Below are 25,641 nucleotides of genomic sequence, written 5' to 3'. Positions count from 1 at the left end.
TGAACTTAACCACTATGCCATGGGGCTGGCCCCAAAAGTGAATACTTTTTAAAAACTTTAAAATACCTAATTTGAGGCGTACAAAATGATGTTAATGAAAAAACATCCTTCTACCCACCTACCCACGCAACTTAAGAAATAAAGCATTTCCAGTGCCATAGGGAACCCTGTGTTTGCCTCCGTGGTGGCGTCCCCGCCCCCCTTGTGGTAACTCTACCCTCCTGGAGTTAGTGTTTTTATCCCCATTCATTTACTACACAAGGATGTTTTCCTAAGCAATGCGAAGTACTGGTATATTCATTTCCCAGGTCTGCTGTAGCAAAGTACCACAGACTGGGGTGACTTAAACAGAAGTATATCGGCTCATAGTTCTGGAGGACAGCAGTCCAAAATCAAGATGGCAGCAGGGTTGGTTCCTTCTGAGGGCTGTGAGGGTGTCTGTTCCTTGCGTTTCTCCCAGCTTCTGGTGGTTTGCTGACCATCTTTGGCATTTCTTGGCTTGAGGATACATCCCCCTGTTGTCTGCCTCCATCTTCACATGGCGTTCTCCCTGTGTGCTCGTATCTCTGTGTCCAAATTTGTCAAATTTCTCCTTTACGTAAAGACAGTCGTATTGGATTCGGGGCTCACTGGACTCCAGTATAACCTCATCTTAACTGATTACATCTGCAGTGACCCTATTTCTGAATAAAGTTACATTCTGAGGTGTACTGGGGGCGGGGTGGGACTTCAATATATGAACTTTGGGGGAACATGATTCAACCCATAACAATCGCTTTTGTGCATATTCAAGCTTAGTTCAGTTGGCATCATATTGTATCTATTCTGCAACTTGAGTTTTCAAGAAGGAAACCAATTCCCAGGCCCCGTCCTCCCAAAGACACATGTGCTAGGATAGAGGGGAGTCAGCTCGTGAGCCCCCAGGTCCAGGCTCTTTTGGAGCCAGCCTGGAAGGGGGAGATGGGCAGCCATGGCAGCCAGACCGCATGGCTCGAGCTCAAATCCTTGAGAAGTTATTTGTCCCATTGGAGCCTCACTTTCCCTGCGAAAAATGGTTATCCTGGGCAAAAGTGGTGACATACGTTGGGTGTGTAGCACATAAATAAACACGTCTCCCCACCTGAGCCTGGGTCTCTGTCACTTGGGATCTCAGCTCGCATTATTCCTGGAAGGTGCACAATCTTTCTATATATATATATATATATATATTAATATATATATATATATATATATATATTAGATCATTTGGATTAGCTGTTTCCAGAACATACTATAAAAAATTGATATATAAAACAAAATATGTACCACTTCACACCTGCTCTGATACCTTAACCTGGAACTCAGAGGAATCGCTTGCGTGGAGTACAGGTGTTCTCCCATCACAGAACTGATGGATTCCCAGAGATGTTTGCAAATGAAAATCCCATGTACCAAATCCTGCTTCCCTGTCGACTTTCAGCGTTGAATATGAGGTTCTTTCCTTTTAGAAACACCTCTGCACAAAGATAGGATGAAGGCAAAAATTCAGTCAAACATATAAAGAAACTCCAGGCTGGAATCATTGTCCCTGTGTTTGTGGGCATCAGGATAGATAAAAGGCGGGAAAGAAGCAAGAACTTCTGTGTAGGGTTCTGCCGGTGGCTGGTCCCTGGGCCCCCCCAGGCAAGAGAGTTGCAGGCCTCTTTGAATAAACACAGAAATCTCCCTCCCTCCCCTAGAAAGGCCAGACTTCCTTATTTAGGGTTTGTTTACATGTGTCTGGCGTTTGTTGGTCAAGTTTCTGTAACCAGGCAACTGAGAGGGAGAGTTGAGAAGACAGCAATGCATAGAATCTCATCAGTGTCGATTTTATGTAACATCTACTCCACTCCCATCCTAATTTGTCAGAGTCCTTACAGTGAAATCGCGTTATGTTGAGTTGGTATTTAAGAAGGAGATTATTGGGCCGGCTCCGTGGCTTAGCGGTTAAGTGCGCGCACTCTGATGCTGGCGGCCTGGGTTCGGATCCCGGGAGCGCCCCGAGGCACCACTTCTCCGTCCAACGTGAGGCCGAGTCCCACGTACAGCAACTAAAAGGATGTGAACCTATGACATACAACTGTCTGCTGGGGCTTTGGGGGGAAAAAAACTGAATAAATAAAATCTTTAAAAAAAAAAATAAGAAGGAGATTATTGCACTTTCTTCTCGTGATTGTGTGTATCCTGCACTTGGTTGGAGTACCCCACAAGGATATTTTCAAAAGAGGAGGGGAGAGAAGAAATGCCTAATGTTTAAGTGTTCATTTTGGGGTTGTCATATATGTTTATCTCAAATCCTAAAGTTTGGGTTAAGCAAACATTTATTGAGCTCCCACCAGGTAGAAAGAGCACCTGCTCCTCAGCCTGTTAATGTCTGCTTTCTAGTTTAAAAAGGAAAAAAGAAAGAAAACACGTCCTTTGATCTTGCTTCCCCTACAAGCATCTGCTTTCTCTCCCTTTTACCACCACCAAACTCATTAAAAATAAATCCTATATTCTGATAGGTGAATCATTCTTCAACTCCTCCCAATCTGGCTTCTCTGCTAGAAGTTGCCAGTAAATTCTCTGTTGCCAAGTCTTAATTTAGTTGTCGTCATCTGTGTGTACAAGAAAGTGGGTATGGAGGGGAGAGGGGAAAGATGGAGGGGTGATGACCTTGCAGTGGGGGAGACAGCTGGTTCTCCGGTAGATCTGCTCTTTGCCTCGCCGACCAGGGATAGACCCAGAACGTCCCAGCCCACCTTCACAGGTGCAGTGAGGGACGAGTGCCCTGGAACCATGGTGTTCCTGGTCCTAGCAACCTGAGCTCATGGTGAGAGTCCTGCCCCTCTGCTCTGGAGCCAGCAGACCCTGTTCCTGTCAGTCCTTCCATCTCCACCAACTTCTCTCTTCATCCCATCCCCATGTATCAGTTGTATTGGTAAGGATGGGTAAGGATGCTTTGGGCTGCAAGTAAGAGAATCTCCAAGGGAACATTTATCTCCTCGGATAGTGGGAAGGCAGGGTGTTGAAGGTGACACTTTCCTGAAGGTGTTAGGAGAATCCAGGTCACATCCTGAAAGTGGACTTCTTTCACGCCTCTGCCCCCTAGAGGCAGAATTCAGACCCTCTCGGATTGTTCTCTGGCTTTCAGCCAACTGTATGTTCTACAACCTTTAAGGAAGAGGCGATTTTCCTTGCTGTCATTGTTGGTTGTCTGAAGCAGGGGCCTTGCCCATAAAAGGACTCAATAGTGTTGATTTGTGACGTAGCAGGTTCATGGTGGTTTGAAAGATGAAACTGGTTAGTAATCAAGGCCTTTAGTTAAGCAGTAAGAAACTTGAATTGCCAGCTCCAGCGCCAAAATGGCCCTGTTGGTTTTTGCCTGAGTTATGGCAGTCTGGCTTTGATGGGTAAGAGTCTGTTGGCCTGTGTCTTATGGGGGTTAATTGTGTTGTCTGGGCAATTTTAAAGAAGCAGATTGTGGCAGGGTGCCTTCCCCACCCAGTCCTAAGCTCGCCTCGTGATCAGGGATGGAGAAAAGCAGGGACTGAGCCCTGAGAATGTGTTTCAGCCCGCACAGGTGTTTGCCAGCAGCTCCTCCTAAAACTGGATGGATCGTGGGTTGTTTTCCTTGCTTCCTTCTGAGTATAGCATGGGAGATGGATGTCCATTTCCAACTCAGCATGGAAAGTGGAAAAATTCAATAAGTGGGTCCTTGTAAGCATATTAAATATTTCCTCTGGGGCTTCATCCCAAAATCCAACGTATAAAGAAAAAATTTTCTCCTGGATTCAATTTGGCAGGGACCCAGTGGACGCTACCTTTGGTGGAGGACGCCACCTGACACTTTATGCAGTCAGGAAGGTTACCCACCAGGAGTTGCCAAGGCTCTGGTGAGAGAGCTGAATGAATGAGTGTGGTGATTTGTCATGAAAAAGTGAGTGTCTGTATTATGTCGTGAACACAAGGCCAATTCCATGACTGATGGATGGAAAGATGGTCTCTTGTGTAGCTGGGTCAGTGTCACACTCTATTCTGGAAAGGAGAGAAGGTCTGGGGCTTTGAGGCCAGATTTTCCACAACAGTTAAAAGATGGCAAGACTCTTTTCTTATTGGTCTCAACTGGCAGCCTCGAAGAAGACAGATCTGACCTTTCCTCGTCAGACGTGGCTACTTCTCCACCTCTCCCACCTTCATCTGTTGCATCTTTTTTTTTAATTAAGATACAATTTTCATGCCCTAAAATTCACCCTTTTTAGAGTACAGGTTTGCAACGTTTGCCAAATGTTTACAGTCACATAACCACCAGCACAATCAGGATATGGAACAGTTCCATCACCCCTGTGCCCCTTTGTAATCAACCCCTCCCTGCACCACAGCCCCTGACAACCACTGTTGTTTTCCTGTGGTTTTGCCTTTGCGAGAATGTCATATAAGTGGACATTACAGCGTGTAGCCTTTAGAGTCTGGCGTCTTTCACTCCTCGTAATGCATCTGAGATTCATTCGTGCTGTTGCACGCATCGGTAGTTTCTTCTTTATTGCTAAATAGTACGTGTTCATTCTTAAGGATGCCTGGCTGGTTTGTCCCGTCTCCTGTTGAAGAACATTTGAGTTGTTTCCAGGTTTTGATGATGACGCTAAAGCCATTAGAAACACTTGCATACAGGTTTTTTGTGTGAACGTGGATTTTCATTTCTCTTGGGTCAATATCTAGGAGCGGGATTGCTGGGTCATGTGGTAAGTGTAGGTGTGACTTTATCAGAAGCCAGTGCGCCTTTTGCCATCTTTCCGGGCAGCGAGGCCCTTCATGCACATCTGTTGTTTTATAGATGGGATTTGAGTTGTAGGGCTAATTGGTGCCTGTAGTGTGGGGCATATTGGAAAGCAGGTAAAAGGACATTAGTCCCAGCAGATGAATCTGCAGGATACTGGTGACGGTTTACACTTCCTCTTAGGGTTTAGAATTAGCCCTCGTGAACCTGCATGAGGTCACAGTTTCCGCCAGTGACTTTCATCCAGATCTGCCGAGTGAGAGCGTCCACATCTGCACACCTTTTCCTCTTTCAGCAGTGCAACTTTCTGCATAAAAATAAACAACTCTGCAGCCCGGCCAACCCTCTGGGGATAAGACCGGGCGCCCGGGCAGGACGTGTGTCCATCTGTGCAGGCTCCCAGATAGATAGCAGGATTGCTGCAGGCAGGCCCTAGGTAGGGCAGATGCTGAGACTAGCTGCACATTTAATTGCCCGCACGTCCAAGGTATCGAAGTCATGGAAAACCTGGGGAAGTATTTGCCCATCTCAAGTTTTGTGGCTGCCATCAGCCCACCACAAAGAGCAGGCAGAGGCTTCATAAAAACCGCTTGATGCCTGGGGTGTTGACTGTGCCGATGGAAAAGAAACACCTGTGAGAAATCAAGTTTCACTGATATTTTTGTCAGGTGTGGGTGTGTTAGCAGGTGGCATGTCCCCCATGGCTCTCATTGTAAACAATTTAGATAAAGAAAGGAGCTTATCATCAGGGTAGATGGTGAAAATTCGTTTGTCATGCATCGCAAATCACCAGGATGATGAACATGTTTCTTGTGAGGATTTAAGGACCTTTGAGGATGATTGAAAACTCTATAAACACTGGAACTTATTTTCGGATTTGTCATGATTTGTAGTCCAGGGGCCACTTTATTATACATATTTATTGCCTCCGTTAACATCGCAATATATGCGTTATTCAGAGAGGAGCATCGGCAGTTTTCAAAGATGAGAATCTACCCCCTAGGCCATTGCCCTAAAGAGCCAGTATCTGCACGCGTGACCAGCCACATGGAATTAAGCATGTTCTCTTTGATTTGCATAATGTACACATAGTTATATATCATCCTTGCTAATAAGGAGAGTGAAATATTATGTACCTGGATTTTCGAGGTTTAAAACAGAGCTTAGATTGCATTTTCATTCATTTCGTGGAGCTTCTATGCCGAGAAAAATAATAGAGATTTCCTCGCCAAGTGGCACACTTTTGTGCCCTGTGATGCGCCGCTGTAATGGCGTGTCGTTAGGACCTAAGGGAAGAATGAGCAAGGCGCCTCGTCAGCATCTTCTCTCCACAGGAAGCCCAGGCGCAAAGCTAAAGGTTGTTCTGTTCTAAACGCACAGAGAGATTTTACTTTCTGGAAAGATTACCTAGCAGTTTAAAAATCATACATGTCAGCACAGCCACTTCCTGGGACGGGGGGTGGGGGAGCCTGTTTGGATAAGAGAGAGCCCGGCTGTAGTGGATGAACCAGCGAGGTCCCTGTTGGAGTGGGGACAGGGCTGAGGGGGTGGGTCCCTGTTTTCCAAGGGGCTGCAGTCGCTGCCAAGCTAGTTTCCGTGAAACATTAGACTGAGGGTGAAGAAGTCCCCTGGGAAGAGGCACCAGGTGACTTGGGGCCTGTAAAAGAGCATGCTTTTTAAATCCCGCCGGTCCGGGTTCAAGAAGGGTCCCTGGGAATTTCAGTCGGTCGGTGGAACAAGCACTTCTCTGAGGCCCTGACTTCAGTTACGTCAGATCACCGTCCCCCTTCTGCCGGCCTCTCGTTCAATTTTGCTAGAGTCTCTGCCTAACTGAAGATTGAACAGTTTGAATTGAGCGTCATTTCTGACCCCAGCTCATGATCTCAGATTTGTGAGCTGCTATCATAAGAGGGGTGATGTGTTGGAGAACCTCATGGAAGAGGTGTGCCCTCTTCCTTCAGAGATGAGCTTCACCCTTTGGAGGGCAGTAAAGTATTCTTTAAAAAAAACCACTGTGGAAACAATCCACGTGTCCTTGGATGGATGAATGGATAAACACAATGTGGTCCATCCATACAAAAGAATGTTACTCAGCCTTAAGAGGAAGGAGGTTCTGACACAGGCTACAACATAGATGAACCTTGAGGACATCATACCGAGTGAAATGGTCAGTCACAAAAGGACAAATGCTGTGTGAGTCCACTTACATGAGGTACCTAGAGTAGTCAGGTTCATAGAGAGAAAATTGAATGGTGGGTGCCAGGGGCCGGCGGGGGAAGGAATTAATGTTTAATGGGGACAGAGTTTCAGTTTTGGAAGATGAAAAAGTTCTGGAGATGGGTGGTGGTAATGGTTGCACAACAATATGAATGTACTTAATGCCACTGAACTGGACACTTAAAAATGATTAAAACGATACATCTATGTCATGTGTATTTTACCGCAATTTTTAAATCACAGTATTATGGTAAGAAGTTTCATGTGTAGATTATTTTAGAGTTTAGAAAATTGGTCTCAAAAGGGAAAGAAGGAACCACTGGAATTCCAAAGTAACATTATAATAGTGCCCCCTTATCCAGGATTTCAATTACCCATGGTCAACCTCGGTCTGAAAATATTAAATGGGAGATTCTAGAAATAAACAATTCGTAAGTTTTAAATTGCTCGCCATTCTGAGTACCGTGATGAAATCTTGAGCTGTTCCCGTTCCTCTCTGGATATGTCTCATCCCTTTGTCCAGCGGATCCACACTGTAGAGGCCATCCACCTGCCACTTACTAGCCGTCTCAGTTATCAGATCGACTGTCACAGTATCCACTGCTTGTGTTCCAGTCACCCTTATTTTACTTGATAATGGTTCCAAAGCACAACAGTAGTGATGCTGGCAATTCACATATTGTCTTACAGTGCCTAATGTATAAATTAAACTTTATCATAGGTCTGTATGTATAGGAGAAAACATTTATAGGGTTTGGTACTATCTATGGTTTCAGGCATCCACTGGGGGTCTTAGAACGTATCCCCCACGGGTAAGGGGGGACGACTGTACATTTAAGGGCTTTTTACTAGAACTGTACGGTTTGGGGCAAGTCCTTGGCACAGAGTGTCATTTGTAAGCTAGGTTGGTGTCTGACAAAATCTGGTTACTTTTTAAAATAATACAGAAAATAGCAGCTTTATTTGTAATAGCAAAGTACTGAAAACTTCCCAGTATCCTTCCATGGGTGATTGGCTGTACACATGGTGCTCTGTCCATCCCCGGAGCCCCACTCAGCAACGAAGAGGAATAAACTATCGATACACGCCATGACCTGGATAAGTCCCCAGAGAAATGTGCTGCGTCAAACTAGACAATGTCAAAAGACCACATACTGTGTGGTTCCATTTCTAGAAGGCTCTTAAAATGGCGAGGCTGTGGAGATGACTGCTAAGGGTTGACGTGGGCTGGGTGTAACTGCAGAGGAGTAGTTTGAGGGAATTATTTGTGCTGATGGGAGAGTTCTGTGTCTTGATGTGAAGGTGAGCACACACGTGGACACGTAGGATAAAATTTATACATGCATAGATCATGTGCACACACTCGTGTGCACACACGTGCAGGTCGGAAATGGTGACAACTAAAGATTTGCAGTCTAGTGACCGGTCAACTAGATGTCAGCTTCTTGGCTTTGATATTGTACTACAGCAAGATAAGATGTCACCCTTGAGGGGAGGCTGGATGAAGCATACACTGGACACCACTATTTCTGCAACTTCCTGTGAGTCCATAATAATTTTGAAATTATTAAATCAAAAATAAATTAAACCGGAAATATAATTTTATGCTTCCATTGTCTGCAGAGCTTTGTATGTGTGTGTGAGAGCAAGAGGGGGGTCAGTATACAAAGGCAGCTGAGACATTTTAATTCAATTTTGCAGGTCATTAGCTGTAGTGTGGGCCTAGGTTTTGACGGGGATGTTCTTTTGTATAATGGGTTCAAGTAACGGCCATATTAATTTAGAAATGGATGGCTGCACAACCTTTCTGAGGCTTTTAGAAACAGAAGAGCAATGAAAAATCATCTGAAGGTGAAGAGCAGGTGTCGTATATGTAGCTTGAATTTTTGCATCCTCGGGAATTCCGCAAACTTGGGTGTGCCTTGTATGCCTCACGCACCTGCCTGGCTCCTCCTGGGTCGTTATCATGAGAAGCAGTTCTGCATTGGTTGGGACCGTAGTCACTGGGCAGGCTACATGTTTACTTGGGGGACAGAAGTCTATGCATGGCTTCTTCCAACCCCTTTTCAAGTGAGTCTTAACATGTTTCTAAAGTATCCCCTTAGGAACTTTAGCTCGAAGGGTTCTATAACATGTAGGTGGTCAGCCTGCAGGTGGTGGCAGATCTGATGGTCTTAATCCCTGGAGATATTCTGAATGGCCAGAACCTTCTAAAGACTGTCAGCTGTTCCTTAAGATCCAGATCTCTCACCCTCGGCACTGTTGACATTTGGGGCAGGATCACTCTTTGTCCTAGGGCACCGTCCTGTATTGTAGGATGCTGAGTAGCATCCGTGGCCTCTACCCACTAGATACCAGTAACACTCTCCTTCCTTCTTTCGTGACAACCAAAAATGGCTCCAGATTTTGCCAAATGTCCCCTGGGGGTCAAGGTCACGCCCAGTTGCGAGCCACTGATTCGGATCCTTTAGTTGTGGGATGTTTTTTCTTCCAACTAGTTTTTATTGGTAAGTGGAGTTTTAATGGGATTCTCGTTTTTTCCCCCCTCTATCTTCTTCTTGGGCTGCGTTTTGATTCCTTCTGCTGCAGAACTCAAATAGACATTAACAGTGAGCAAAATGCTGTCTCCGTTTTTATGAAATTTTTCCAGGGTGTTTTTCCCCTCAAGGAAGCGGAAAGTCTGCCAGAAGCATTGTCCAGCTAGTCATAAAATAATTGGGGGTAGCAGACTTTCGATCTCATTTTTTTTGGCTCCGGTGAAGAGGTTAGATAACCAGGAAAAGGGTGTTACTCTTAATATTTGTGAATAATTGCGTCTACAAAAATGATTAAGCGGCTTTGCTGACTGTAATCCTAGCAGCTGACAAATTACCCGGTAGGCTCCACCGTGTTCCCTAGGACCGTGGAATGCCTTCTTATGCAAGACACGTTTCCGCAGATTCGGGAAATCATTTTAATGGTTTAACTGTCGTAATTTAAACAAAAGTTCAGGGCTTATTGTTCAGCTGAGTCTCTAAAAATATATTTTGACTGCAGAGGCTCTTTTACATTGCTAATGTGTGTCCTTGTTTAAAAAAAGAATCTTTATGAAATGGTAAAGGCAAGCATTTCTTTGAGGTAATGGTAGCCTTTGCTTTAGAAATAATAAAGGAAAATATTGGTTTCATCAAATAATAAATGAGGAAGACCTGAATAATTTGTCCTTATTACAAGAGGATGAAAGTACTTTAAAATCACGTAAAATAGTAATGTCTTATGTCTTAGTATTTTCACCTAGGTATAAGCAGTGCATTTGTGGTGGTGTGTTGCAGTCCCCAAGACCACCCACAGGCTCTGTGGTTCACTAGAAGGATTCACAGGACTCAGTAACTGTTATAGTCACAGTTTATTATGGCAAAAAGATACAGGTTACAATGTACAGCATGGTAACTATAATTAACAATACTGTATTGTATACTTGAAAGTTGCTAAGAGAGTAGATCTTAAATGTTCTCACCATATGTACACACACGCGCGCGCGCACACACGGTAACTATGTGAAGTGACAGATGTGTTAACTCACCTTATTGTGGTCATCATTTTACAATGGATACGTACATCAAATCATCTCGTTGTACACCTTCAGCTCACACATGGCTGTCAGGACTGCCTCAGTCCCAGTCCAGGTGTAAGTCTGGGTTGTGGTTGCACATCAGTCATTTGTGCATTTGTGTGTATGTCCTGCTTCAATTTTTAAAAATAACTTTTAAAAATGGAGGGATGGGTAAGTAGCTAGAGAATGTGGTACCCATACCTTTCGTATAGAAAAGAATAAAACATCCCCCTAGCTAGCTTTAGGCATCAGTAATTCACACGCCTCTGCCAACTAAGCACATCCGTGTTTCCTCTGCAGACCACAGTCTCTAGGGTGTCGGTTCTCAGCCTCCACTCCCGTGCATGGGTGTTATGAAGGAACCTACACTAAATGTGGATGGTGGCATCACAAACCCTCTGGTTAGGGTGCTAGCTGCAAACGAACTCCTCTTCATTCTAAAAGGGTGTTTTTCTAAGCTGTTCTTTGGGTTTGATGATAACCACTTAGAACAGCCAAATGGAATCGAGGAGCAGTTGCTCTGGCAAGTGACCCAGACGTTCACAACCATCCCGGCTACGCCAGTTCCCATGCAGTTTCAGTCGTGCGATCTTTTCTAAGTTAGGGTTCTAATTTGTATCTGTGTATGAAAGCTAAGATTCAAGATTTGCCATTCGTGTGCTCATTAATTTGTTAGAGGGGAAGCAAGCAATCAGAAAGAAAGTCACTTGAGTGTCTATAAGTTACGGTTGTTTAAGTATGTGTCTTGCTCAGTATAGCAAACAATTTCCATTGGTATTAACATCAAAAAAGGTTAGATTCTGTTGAAGATGCCTTTAAGGCTTACACTGTCACTTCCTACTTTAAAAGTTGGTGATGATATGAAAAAGTCTGAGATGGTTCAAGTTTCCTTTTTTAGCTGAGATGAAATAGCCACTTAAGAAGATGCCTGTGTTCACAGTTCATACACCATTACAGGTAAGACCTGCCTGCTCTGCAATTCTAATGTGACCTTAAAAGTGTCCGTCCTTGATACATTTTATTTTCTGCCAACTTCCATTTCCTTTCTGCCGTCCAGACTGCGGAGTGAGTCTGGGCTGTGAGGCACAACACTATCCCTTTTCTCCCAAGTGTCTGTATGTCACTTTACTGATGCTTCCTCCTCCATCCACTTCTTCAATGCCTTTGTCCCCAAGGTGGCATCCTTTTCTTGCCCTCCCACACCTATGTCTGTGGTCAGTCTGTGCTCCATCTCCAAGTCTGGGTGTCCACCTCAGACCTCTCATTGCCTTTCATGCTGCTCTTTTGGATGCCGATTTCCCAAGCATTCCTTGATATGACCCCATACTTAGTACCATCGCCATTTCCCCACTGCTGCCCTCCTCTCCAAAGAAAGGCCTCCTCTACCCTCTAATCCTATCCCGGCTTAATGTAAAAACATTGGAATCATGTTCAAATATTTCTCCTCCGTAGTATCTTTCTACTACCTGCATTTTCAGTCCCCTCCTCCTCACATCTCCGACAGCTGGGCACTCCCCATATCTTGTCAGTGTCAGTTCTGTCCCTATTGTCACTGCTCTGTTGAGGTAGCAGTAACTCTCACTTACTGAGCACTTACTCAGTGTGTGCCAGGCAGGATTCTGAGTCCTCGACTGATAAAGCTTTTAACCCCTAGGAAGCAGACACAGCTGCATCCCTCATTTACAGATGAGAGAGAGCCCCAAGGCATTGAGAAGGTACCGACTAGCCCATGTCACCCTGCTAGGAAGTCATAGAGCTAGGATTCAGAGCATGCCATCTGGCTCCAGAATCTTCCTCTTTTAAACGATTTTTCCTGACTGTTAATGTGGTGAAATCGTTGATTTATTTTCTGACATTAAACCCTGCATTCCTGGAATAAACCTCGCCTGGCCTGCACATTTTGTCTTTTTTAAATATCCCTGAATTTGGTTTGTTAATACTTTCGTATAGTCGCGTTTATCTTACCGAGAGAAACTGGGCTGTGATGTTCCTTTTTGAATGTCCCCGTCAGGTTTGGGTGTTAGGGTTATGCTGGCCCCATAAAACGGGTTGGGGGATCAAAACTACTTCCCTAAGGACCTATTGGCCGCATCTCCTGGTCCAGGTCTCTCCCCTAGATCTGGGTGGAGGGAACTCGCAGGAAAAGGCCAGATAGTAAATATTTCAGTCTCGGTCACAACTAGTCATCTCTGTCTTTTATCGCAAAAGCAGCCATGGAAATTACGTGCACCAATGAGAGTAACTGTGTTTTGATAAGACTTTATTTACAAAAACAGGCGAGGGGCCAGATGTGGCCTGCAGGATAGAGTTTGCAGACTCCTGTCCAAGACCTAGTAATAAAGTGAGGGGGTTTCTTCTCCTCCAGGTGACCTCGAACCCAGTGTGTGTATAGTGAGTATTCACTACTTCCTTCTCTGAAAACTCCTGTAGCCCTCCCTCACCTAAACTTGTATTTCCCATCCTCAGTTCTTCGTGCACCATCTGCATCGTTTTTGCCATATTTGCGTACACCTCAAGTATTTTATTATTTGTTACTATCTTTCCTTAAATTAAAGCAGTTAAAAACTTTTTCTTAAATGTACCAGTATATCTATTAGTTGTGTTTGCATGAGACATATTAAAATAAATAACTGTCAGATTTTAAAATATTTGCTCCTGTGCTGCCTAAAATTATTTTGGGTACCATCAGAGGTATGGGTGCCATCAGGGAATCCTCGATGTCCAGGAATAGAGCAGTTGTCATGATTTTCAGTTCCACAAACGTCTCTGGATGGCGTGTCTTTTGAGTGGTGGTGCTGCCCTGGGTACTAGGGATGGATGCATAGGTGAAGGGGGCCAGTCTTAAATTTTTCCTCCCTGCAAAGGGAGGATATTTAAAGAGTCGTCTGTCGGAGGCTGATAAACGTAATATTGGAGATGTGTGCAAGGGGAGCCCGGAACCCTGGGAAAGGCTGCAGAGAGGACACAGATGAGCTGGGTCTGGAGCTAGAAGTTTTCAGGCAAAAGAGGAAGAAGGGTATTTCAAGCAAAATCAAGAGGCTGACTGAAGGCCCTGAGTCACAGCAAAGCCCGCTGTGTTTAGGGAGAAGGAGCCATCTTGATGAGAGGGCCAAAGCAGATGTGATGGTAGGGAGGAGAAGAAAATTCTGGAAAGTTGGGTTGGCAGCAGGTTAACCCCAGGCTGAAACGTCTGGACACTGTCCAGTTAGAAGCCATTAATTAGTTTTTGAAAATAAATCTGGAAGCAGTGTGAGTAAAGGAAGATGGATCTGCCCAGTAAAAATTGAGAATCAACCAAAAATGATGGCTATCGAGACCAATTAGCAACTAGGGAAAATGCTGATATTGCATTAGGTAAAAAAGAACGGGGACACAGAATTTTAGGATCACAGAAATTAACATGAAAATTAGTCTGCACAGGGCAAAGGGATTAGAGGAAGTTCCCCAATGTGAGAATAGCAGTTGTGTCGAATGTATAATAATGTGACTTATTTCCTCTGTTTTCCAAATTACTTTCTCTGTTTTTCCCAAAGTCATACGTTAAGTTTTTTCATTGTAATTTTTAGTGGTGCTGTCCATTGTAAATCTCCAATTTGGGGTTCATGTTCCTATTTCCCAGTTTCTAAATATCGAATCCAACGTTCACGAGGCTTCAACGCCGTTGTGTGTGGTGCCAGAAGCCTCCGTCACTCAGCCTTGCCCTTCCGAGTGGGAAAGCAGCTGGAGCCCAGGTTGCTCCGCCTGCTTCTTCCCCTGCAAGTCCCCATCAGCATCTCAAGGAGAGCGGCCTCCCTGGCTGGCCCCCCCTCCTGGGGAGCTGCCTCATCCCCACCAGTCGCTGGGCTGGGAGGAAGTAGCAACCTTGGTTTATAACCTGACTAATGCTTTCCGCTCCTACAGGTTCCCCAAGGTGAGAGGATATTAAAAGTCTTGGCAGGGACGCCCAGTCTGCAATAGTCAGAGAGGCCCGAGCCGTACTCAGCCACCACCCTCGCGGTCCAGGCCAGATGTTATAAGTGAAACCCTATTTTAACGAGGTCCTTCTGGTATTTCTTTTGGGCACCATCCAAGGCAGTTCCATTTTGCACTAAATTCCGTGTTATGGTGGGTCATCTAGAACAGGTCTGCAGCACATAAAACCATTTTCACTGCCCTGTTTTCTGTAGCAGGATGTCAGCATTAGGAGGGAAGGTGAGGACTGGGTCTTGAGGATTTTTTTTTTAGTGTTTTTTTTTTTTTTTAGTTTTCAATAAGCACATTGAAATGTAACGCCGATATGAACATGTGCGGTCATTTAGACTGCAAAGTCAAAAAGAATTCTCAGCATATTTTTGTGCTTTTTACTACCATGGATACAGCTAGAGTTTACGTATGATAAGAATTGTTTCTCCGGCAGAAAATGTCATCCTCTGGTGACACGAATCCATCAGTTCCAAAAGGAAGAAGTGAACCGATGGTAAATTAGCCCCCAAGATGAGGGTATGAGTTCTTTTCTGTTGACAAGCTTGTGTGTGTGTGTGTGTGTGTGTGTGTGTGTGTGTGTGTGTGTGTGTTTTCCTCTATTTAATTTGTTTGACCCGGCTACCACTTCATCACCCTTGGCCTGTCTTCCATCTTTATTTTTATCAGCACTCTCCCCACCCCCCCCACCTAGAGTCACCCTGTCCCCACGCTGAGAGGAAGGCGGGCAGCTTTCCAGGCAGCTGCAGTTGTGTTGCAGAAACCTTCATGATCCTGGAAATATTGATGGGGATGGGAAGCTGCACTGACTCTACCGTGAATAAGGATGTCCCAGGGTCGTCAGTGTTCTCAGAAACAGCAGGGAGTACTCCATATGAATTAGCAGTCCCCGGTTTTGTGGTTTTGTTTTCAGAATGACTCCGTTGTAAAATCCCTTCTCTGGAGCCAGGTAGATTGAATCGGTGTGTTAACCAGTGGCTCTTGGGCATTCATTAGTCGTAGGGCTGGACCATCGGCCAGGGCTGTTGACCCCTCTCTCACAAGGCGGCTTTCCCTCGCGCGCGAGGAAATCACATTACAAACCTTCCAACCACAAAGTCTATCCTGTTTTTACTTCCTGTCCAATAGACGACGTTCCCACCTACTTGCCTCTCCTCCATTATGTTCATAAAGGCAGAGGCCCAGTTCCTTCTTTGTTTCTCGGCTTCCTGGTCCCTGCGTGTCAAGAGGCACAGTGTGGCCCCTTCTCTCGGGAATTGTAAGTGAGTCTTCTTATCGGTGGCATTAACCTCTCCGTGTCGTCACTCGGTCGCCTCCATACATTAAAATCCTGTGGGTTTGAGGGGGACAACGAGGTCATTTTTTTCTCTACGTAGAATTTTAGAGTTGAAAGGGACCTTGGAGATCATATAATTCCACTTGTTTGTTTGGTCACAAAAGGAAGCCAGGGAAGCAAATGAGGGCAGACCCAGGCCCCGGAGTGCAGGGGGAAGTGTGCTCTCTCTCGCTTTGAGCAAGAAGAGAAAAGAATCGAATCGAAAAGAAACCGTACCAAATTCCTCCATGACTGCATCGGATTTTGTTTGCTTGCTGTCTCTTTCCTAACATAGCCGTCTTTCTGGGAGTGTCGTCGACAGATAGAGCTCATCTTCTTTTGTTTTCTGTAGAACGGAAAGCAATTGCCTAGTTTTTGCAATGTTGACCTTGTTTGCAACTTACGTTGCTTGAAAGTGTAATGTGAATGGTGTTAATGATTAGATGATTTTCTTCCTCTTTTTTTTTTTAAAGATGTCATTTTGAATCATTTAGAGGTTTCTAAACAAATTTCAATAGTGTGTAGTTGTGGGTTAAGAGCATGGACTCAGAGGTAGGATGGCCGCTTGCTAGCTGTGTGCTCTCAGGGAAATCACTTAACTGCTCTGTGACTCAGTTTCCCCATCTATAACATAGATTTAATAAGACTAATTCGTAGACTGTTGCCAAACTCTCTGAGCTAATTCATTAAAAGGGCCAATACACATAATCAGCACTTAATCTCATTACCTTTATTATTGTTATTATTCTCAAATAATGTCATAGTTTTTTATTCAACTTTATATGTACAGCCAAGGGCCCTCTTTGGTGTTTTGAGACTGTTGCTTGTGTGACAGTCATCTTTGTCTAAAAACTGTTTTCCTTGTATTTTGCTGTTGTACCTAAATCCTTAATTCCTGTCCTTCTCCTTTAAAGTCTTTGATTCTGAAAATAGTGAGGACTCAGTTTTTTTCACTTTCTCGCCACCCTTCATTTACATCAGCCTTGCTGGTTTCTCTTATCCATTCTGCAAATCCCCCGTGAGCACCAGCTGTGTACTGAGGAGGGGTGCTCTGTGTGTTAGAAAATGAATCATGATGGGCTTCCTGCCTTCAAGGAGCTTCGGTCTTCTCAGGAGCTGGGAGATGCACGCGAATCAAGAGAATGCTGCCCGCTGCGCCAGGATGAGATACGAGGGCCGGGAGGAGCGCTACAGTAGCTCGGAGAAGAGAGCAGTCACTTCATGTCGAGAGGACAAAGATGGCTCCTGTGGAGGAAGGATGCCTGGCTGCAGCCATGATGACCGAGAAGGTGTCAGCAGTGGCGGAAAAGGGAATTCAGGAACTCACCCTATTGACATTTTGGACTGGATCATTCTTTGTCTTGGAGAGCTGTCCTGTGCATTACAGGATGTTTAGCAGCATCCCTGGTCTCTACCTACTAGACGCCAGTAGCACGCACATAGACACCCTCTTGTGACAACTGAAAATATTTCCAGATATTGCTGAATGTCTTCCTCTGGAGGACAGAATCGCCCTCACTTGAGGACTGCAAACCACTGTTCTAGACCAAGAGACCAGAAGAAACAGTCATCCTGTAGGGAAGCAGGTGTATGCTGTGAGCGGAGCCACCCTGGGGAGGCAGTGAGCGATACCACGGGCTTAGAACAGGGTATGAGAGGCATCCAGGGGCCGTGCTAGGCGAGGGGTCTTGTCGCAGCCTGCAGGCTCTTAACTGCTTTCGAGAGGAAGAGCACTAGACTCCTCGTGGCGAATTGGCGATGTTACTATGTGAGTTTTGTATTACGTCGAGTACCACCTGTGAAGCTTGTATGCTGCTGCCCACCGTAAAGGAAGCACTAACTAAATGTCAGCGGCTGCTGCTGTTGCCGTTATTATCAGACGTAGTAGAAGAGTGTCTCAGTACCTTCAGGCTGCTATAACAAAATAGCACAGACTGGGTCGCTGATAAACAGCAAACATGTATTTCTCACAGTTCTAGAGGCTGCGAAGTCCAAGATCAAGGTTCCAACAGATTCAGTGTCTGGTGAGGGCCTGCTGCCTGGTTCATGGGTGGCCGTCTTCTTGATGTAACTTCACGTGGTGGAAGGGGGCGAGGGAACTCTCTGGAGTCTCTTTTATATAGACACACTAGTCCCATTCATGAAGACTCCTCCCTCATAATCTGATCACCTCCCAAAGGCCCCATCTCCTAGTACCATCACCTTAGGAAGTGGGTTTCAACATACGAATTTTGGGGAGACACAAATACTCAGTCCATAGCAGAAAGAAATGAAAGAGGGCATCTGGGAGGCCATGACATTTGCTTTGTGTGTGTATACACACACATGCACGCATATACATAGATACACATAAATATATATATGCACACATAAATATATCTAAGTTGATACACTTTTCCTATAAAGGAGCAGATAGTAAATATCTTTAGCTTTGTGGGCCATATTGTCTCCGTTGCAGCTACTCAACTGTGTCATCATAGAGTGAAAGCAGCCATAAGACAACATATCACCTCATGGGTGTGGCTGTGTTCCATTAAAACTTTATTTATAAACACAGGCAGTGGGCCACATTTGGCCTGTGGGCCTCAGTTTGCCTACCCCTGATCTAGACAGTTGGAAATAAACATATTATGCTCATTGGCTTTGGATAGCTGTCAGTATTCCAAGTATGTAAGCCTGTTAAATATTTAATAAAGATTCACTTTTAATGCCTCAAATTGGTGCCCTTGGTATTTGTTTCAGCTGAAGATGCAAAACCAACCACACAGCTGCCTGCGTATTACCTGTCTGCTTTTCTCTGCTGAATAAACAGTATTTCTAAGGGCCAGCGAGTGATAAAGTAGCAGGTTTTGCTGACGAATTGGGCCGACATTAACTGGGCAGAATGGTTCACTGTACAATTCAAATGGTTTGTGAAGCCATTTGTGAAGGAGTTATGGTTTAGCGGTGTCGTAATTGCAAGAAACACAAAGCATGTACTTGGTTTGTTTTTGATTTCTTTTTATTACTTAGTTGGGTGAGACAAATTCATGTACAGGCTGTTTTCCTCTCATGAGACTGTAGCACCTTTCATTCCAAATGGACAGGATTTTGCTCTTGAAGATCTAGCCAAGACTGTATAAAATGTAGTCCTTATTTTAAGCCTTTCCTAGCTTATTGTGATTATACCCTTTTTTTCCTTGGAAATATTTCCACCTTATCTGGTTATTCCCCCTTACTCTGTGTTGTCTGAGTTCTGTGACCAATTGCATGTAGAGGGTGACTTGCTTTTCAGTGGCAACAATCCACCCATCGTGTTTATAAACCAAGCAGACATGTGAGTAGAGTAGACCTGTGGATAGCATCCTTTTGGGGGTTTGGTTCCTCTAGGTCATTGGTTCTCAACCGTGGCAGGGTCAATTAAGCAATATCTGGAGACACTTTTGGTTGTCACGACTAGGAGGAGGCATGCTACCGGCATCTAGTGGGTAGAGGCCAGGGATGCTGCTAAACACCCTACAGTGCACAGGACAATGCCCCCCACCCCCCAGACAAAGAATGATCCGGCCCAAATGTCAGTCATGTCACAGTTGAGAAAACCTGCTGTTGAGAGGTTCATCAGGGATGCCCTCTTACTAAATAGGTGACAGACCTGCTGGCTTCATTAATGGCTCTAGGCTGGCTGAGCAGTAGACACCAGGGACACTAACGCTTTGTCCTCGCTCGGATCTTTCGTCAAGGTACCACCAAGCTCTTTATTCTCCTGCTTTTTAACAACTTGAGGCAGTCCTGAACATTCCCATCTCTGTTACTGACATTCTGTTCTTTGTTCCTACTGATGTCCCATTGGGCAGAATAGGTGTGTTGACAGCTGCCGGAAAGCTGAAGAGGCATAAGGCACCGAAGTCTTAACCACTGTGGCAAACTACAAATGAATATGCTCATTAGCCTTGGACTCCAATTGAGAGGGGTGGGGCACTGAAGGTGTTGGGGTCAGGCCAGGCCTGGAAGAGAAGTGTCCTGCCTGGAGATGCCAGTGTTTCAAGATGGCGCCTTACACAACATTTTGGTGCATGGCAGTGCTCCAGCAAGTGGCCTAAGGGGAAGTGCTTGAGTAGGCCTCGCTCACATAGTCTATGGACATCTCCCTGGTCCACAGTGAAGGAACGTCAGATCTGGAAGGTATCCTAGCAACCATTTTATCCAGCGTGCGCATCGCATGAACAAGGAAACCTGGAAAAGTGATGTTTCCGCTAGTTTGTGGTCTTCTCTCTAGATTCAAAAGTGTCTGCGGTCCTGCTGCTCTCACATCTGGTTCTCCCATCAGCTCCTTGAGGTATTTTTTATCCCCACATCATAGAAAAGGAAATGGAGGCCCATCCATACGAAGTCACCTGGCCCAGGCACTCAGCCCCTTTGTGGTGGAGCGACGACAGAACCCAGTGCTCCTGACTGCTCCTGAACTTTTATCCACCCAGCCCTCCCGCTTGCCTTGATGAAATCAGGTTGGCGTGAAATCAAGAAGCAAGTCCTAAGAACAAATGGGCTGACAAACCGTGGATTTAGAGGCCACGCGTAGATCTGTGCAAAGAAATGCACCTAATGTAAATTTAAGCAAATGGGAGGACTCCTTTCAACAGTGATGTGGCACATTACAGCAAGTGTTTATGAAGATATCCACTTCGCAGTCATGATTTACTGTCGTCTCCAATAGAGGACCCAAGTTTTGATCAAGGATGTTCAAGTTCATGGTACCCCTATATAGCTTTATGCTGCTTAGTCATCATTTTGCTTCGGTGGGGGGAAATTCTAGCATTTTGCTTTCAGCTCTCTTTGTAGAATCTCAGATTCCCACGCCCTCAGTTCATCTTCACTGCTCCGTCCTTTTCTTTCAACAAGCCTTAACTGAATGGTGTCATCCAAATGTTCTAGAAATTGAGTTTACATTGAAGAGCATTATCATGTAGACAGATAAGAAACTTATGCCACCAAACCATATACTCAACATTTAAATACCTGGATACCGAAAAAAATCAAGGACATCTTCAAGTATTGGGTTAAAAGTGGGTTTGCACCATGTTTTTTGCAAGTTGCCTGCGCTGTATCCGTGGCTGCTGCTGATCAGAGCCCCCGGTGGTCCGGGTAGGAATGGAGTTGGCATCCACCTAGATAATTTAAGAATTTTGGTTCCTGTGCTTGTGGGTCTTAGAGTGTAGGGTAAAAAGTTGAATCCTGGAATCACATAGTCTAGAGTTAAAATGCTAGTTCAGCCTCTTATCGTACGTGTGAACCTTGGACAGGTTATCTGATTTCTCCAGTATTTGCCTTTCTCATGCATAAAACAAGAACAGCACCAACCGTGAACAGCTGCTGTGAAGATTGAGAGAGTGGACGCAAAGCGCCCAGCTTTGGTTAAAGGCGGTAACGTGGTCGGAATCTGCTCTGTTTCGTGGGCCCTAAGTAGCAATTCTATGGCCAAGTGTTGCTTGAAGGAATGAATGAATGAGTGAATGAAATATACTACTGTAGACAATGTTTGTGTCTCGCCAAAATTCGTATGTCAAAACCTAATCTCCAATGTGAGGGTATTTGGAGGTGGAGCCTTTGGGAGGTGATTAGGCAGAGCATGCAGCCCTCATGAACGAGATTAGCACCCTTATATGTGAGACCCCAGAGAGCTACCTTGCCCCTTCCGCCATGTGAGGACTCAGGAAAAAGATGGCCATCTGTGGACCAGGCAGCAGGTGCTCACTAGATACCAAATCTGTTGTCACCTTGATCTTGGACTTATCTTGGACTTCCCAGCCTCCAGAGCTGTGAGAAATAAATAGGTATTGTTTACACCACACAGTGTGTGGTGTTCTGTTATAGCAGCCCGGACTGGCTACGACATATGCCAGAAGCTTGACTTCTCTTCCACAGTTGCCCCATCAGTTGCTGAGATTTATTTGTCAGAAGCCCTTGTCTGCAATTAATGCTGTTTTCTGACTCATGCACTCAGTAGATGTTTCTAGGCGGAGTGTCATGGTGGGCTAAGAGTGGTGTCCCTCTGCTCGAGTTTGGATCTCGGCCCCGGCCCTACGGGCTGAGTGACTGGGGTCTGTCAGTTACCCTCACGAGATCTCAGGACCTGATCCGTAAATGGGAAAGAGCAATGAAGGATTGACCGCAGAGGGTTTCCGGGAGGCTTCAGCGAATCCATAGAAGTTCGTGGAGCAGTGCCTGGCCGAGAGTAGGCACCGTGTAAAGGCTGGCTGTTGTTATTTTTATTGTGACTGCAGTGGGCGTAGTCCTGCCCTCGACCTTGACAGATACCAGGAGGATAAGAAGCGGCCTTCGCAATCCTGTGTTCTCTCCCGTCAGCTGGTAGAGACACAAATGGAAGAAAAGGCAGGAGCCAGGTAGTGGGATTGGCAGCCACGAAGAGTTATGAATTCTTAGGAGAGAAAAACCACTGTGGCCGGAGTATGTAGGGAAGATTCCATGAGATGGGGAGTCAGGCCAAGAATCCACTTGGGCCTGCCCCCTCCGTTGACCTGGGGTTTTTCTACCCTACACCTTGCCGGAAACCTGAGTATTAAAAGCATGGAGATAAGACTGTGTAGTGTGGCAGAGACCCAGGGAACAGGGTCATCGCTTAACACAGTGGTGGATTGTTCTGTTTGGCAGCAGTGGGTAGGGGAAAGGAGGGTGGAGAGAGAAAACAAGTTAGAAGGAAAAAGTAAGGCTGATTATAAAGGGCCTTTGCTTACCTGCTTCAGAGAGCAGGAGCAGAGGAGAGCTCTGTGGGAGAGAGCCTCTGTGGGGCTCTCCTCTGTGGTCTGATTTAGGTAGTTACAGGTTTGTAAAGAAATACACACGGTTCTGTGCAACTGATTGTAAACTTAATAGCAGCTACCATATTACTATGAAATAAACAAACTACATATTTTATATATTCTTCATAATCGGGCAGTGAAGCAGGCAATGAACAGGGCATGGATTGAGGAGGAGAGAGAAAAGGGAAGGAGAATGCAAACACAGGAATCTCCTTGCATGGAGGAACATTCCCATCTGGTGAGCGTTTCATTTATTGCAGAGTCTGGTTGTTATTTTGCTAACGAAGCAGAAGTGCCGATGATGTTGCATCTGGTGGGAGCCGGGGCACATCCGCTGCCCCGGTTTGGCTGATGAAGGTGGTGTTCTAGAAATGTGCATATTTGAGGTAGTGTGCAGGCTGCATAGGCACGGTGCAGGGAGACCCCCCAAGGAGCCCCGTGCAGCCCACCAACATGTAGGATGAGGGAGCTGGGCAGGTGCTCATAGGACAGACGCCTTAGGAGTGGGATTTCCAGGACCCCCACAGGTGAAGGGGCTGACAGAGAGCAGAAGGGAATCTCTGCCAAGGTGGTAATGCAGAGAAAGGTCGGGAGGGGTCAGCCTTCTGGGATAACCAGATTCTGCACCTGCAAACCAGTGTTGCCATAAGTGGTGGGCAGAGCATCCTAGCGAGGGAGTTAGTGTTCACTCAGAATTCCTGCTCCCTTCTCCTTGCCTGATCAATGGAAAGTACAAACAGTGAGAGAGTTCAGAGCTATGCACTGGGAATGCCTTTGGCCCCACCCCACCTCTAGCCAGGGAGCTGAGCATGGAGGGCCATGTTACTCACACAGGTCCCCAGAGCCCCGCTCGGCCTCTATCCCCCCAAGGATTCCAAGTTCCCAGTCACCCCTGGCTACCCTGGACCAAGCAAGGTGATGGTAAACCCCACCAGACTGGGTTGCCCCTTTGCAGAAAACACCTGCCGCGGCCTAGACCACCGGCAGTGGGATGGCCTTGACTCTCCTTGAGGAAAGGCTGGTGCAGGTTCCTGATTGCCCTCTGACCCCCACATGGACCCCCAGCGCCTCCTTCCCTGCCTGACCTCTTGCCTTCTTTTCTTGAAAGAAGCATTGTTTTCCACACGCAGTAATCATTCATGCACCTTCATCCACACCTTGTCTATGAGTCCCTTTAAACTGCCAAGCGTTCCGTTGATCAGCAGCTTCCTATGGAGGCAATCAGTGAGGAGTGTTGGGGGCAGCGAGGGGAGAAGCCAGCATCTCTTAGCCAAGGGAAAATTCCCAATTTTTTGATAAAACGGTTCCAGGCCACACCGATGGGTCCAGCCTCTTTTTCTTCCACGTTTGGTTGTGAGATTCGTTTGCCCCTGTGTGCCATGAGCGCTCGGAGCCCGGCCCTGGCCGACCTCTATCTTCTTGGGCTGAAAAAAGTGCCCCGTGTGCACTGCAGCTGGGCCAGAGACGCAGGGAGGCCTAAGCATTGAGCTTCTGGAAAGAGTGGTGCGAACCCAGGGAGACAACCTGGAGAGTCGGATCTCTGTAACAGAAACATTTAACCAGTGCACACTCCTCCTCTGTTTTGCTTTTAATAATGGTGAATCGGCTCTACCTTTGAAGCTGTGTTTCTGTCCCATGCGAACAGAGATCTTCCTCTGCATCCCTCCCTCTCTCCCTGCCCGCCTCACCCCACATCAGAAGCTAGGTGTTCTACAGCGATGTGCCCCCGTGCTAGTTGAGCGCATGTGAAATCAGTGGTGCCACCTTACTGTGTCAGCCTCTGTGCCTTCCTTCCATCCTTCAGTTGAGGCCTCACGGAGCCCTGGCTTCCCTCTCCTGCTGCAGGTTTTTCCCACTCGGCGTTCACGTTCGGTATCGAGAGCCACATCAGCCAGTCCAACATCAACGGGACGCTAGTGCCGCCGGCTGCCCTCATCTCCATCCTCCAGAAGGGACTGCAGTATGTGGAGGCCGAGATCAGCATCAACGAGGTACGTGCACCCCCAGAGACCCCCCAGCCAGCAGCCCCCCAGGAATGGGGGATAGCTCAGGAAATATGTCCAGATCTAACACGCGGTTCCCTGAGGTCTTTGACAGTGAGTTGGAGTGTTTGTTTTTTCACTTTGTGTTAATGTTTATTCAGTTAGGGCATGGTGATCATGTCGATACGGGCAGAGCAAGCTTTCAATGCCCCGTACACATTTGTGTTTTCCATGTACATGTACACAATCACCGGTGGTTGACTCATCGTCACTATTAGAATACGTTGCTGAATCTGAGAAACACAGCAGATTTCCAGCTGCTTTATACTCCAGAGCAGGCGTTAGCCTTGCAGACGCACAGAAAATGCTCCCCTTGATTTCTCTGAGCAGGTCGGTTAAAGTGGGACCCCGTGACACGTTCAAGTAGCATCTCTATTTCTTGTGAACGACAGAGGGCACAACCAGAGAATCAAGGAAAGAGAGATGGTGACTGTTGTGTTCAAAAGGATGTCAAGTCGTGGTCTTATTATTGCACTCATTGTAGAGCTGGTGGGGGGAGAATGGAACAATAATTATGAATTAAAATTGTACCGATTTGCTGGTATCCCCTCTCTCTTTTTAGATTGGGGCACGATGAGTAGTCAGGCCAATTTTACACCAATTTTTAAAGTGGTTTATTTTGGTTTAATACAGCTCTCCTGATGCCCGCTCCTGTTTTGCTTTGGGGTACTCCTGTGAAGATGCCCAGGGCTCGCTGTGACCTCTGCGACCTTTCTCTTGGAGATCATCCAAGTCCCTGTTGTTTACTCCGCACTTCCCAGCTCCTTCTGTGGTCCCTGCTTTCTCCCACCTTGATCTAGGCACGCTTTTCTGCCCGACTTCCCTGTGTTCCACCAGGATCCCTCCTGCACAACTGAGGCCGTCGAATGCCCACGCGTGCCCTCTGTACTGCCAAATGTCCGAGGGTCGCTGGCTGCTCAGAAGATCCCTTCCACAGGTCACAA

The 25,641-nt window shown here is 46.1% G+C and overlaps 1 protein-coding gene across 11 annotated transcripts in view; it reads left to right on the top strand.

The window, feature by feature from the left end:
• TBL1X (transducin beta like 1 X-linked) overlaps window positions 1-25,641 on the top strand; it is a 223,321-nt gene that overhangs the window by 166,319 nt on the left and 31,361 nt on the right. For all 11 annotated transcript variants that reach the window (XM_087426577.1, XM_087426579.1, XM_087426585.1 and 8 more), the window contains one exon: window positions 24,501-24,646. In XM_087426577.1, the coding sequence (XP_087282703.1) occupies window positions 24,501-24,646 (146 nt within the window). The remainder of the gene's footprint in view (window positions 1-24,500; window positions 24,647-25,641) is intronic.

The sequence above is a fragment of the Ceratotherium simum genome, chromosome X (genome assembly GCF_057802395.1).
Source record: "Ceratotherium simum simum isolate JZ-2026a chromosome X, ASM5780239v1, whole genome shotgun sequence".
Lineage (NCBI taxonomy): Eukaryota > Metazoa > Chordata > Mammalia > Perissodactyla > Rhinocerotidae > Ceratotherium > Ceratotherium simum.
Note: the sequence above shows the minus strand (reverse complement) of the source record. Positions and strands in the feature narration are given on the sequence as shown.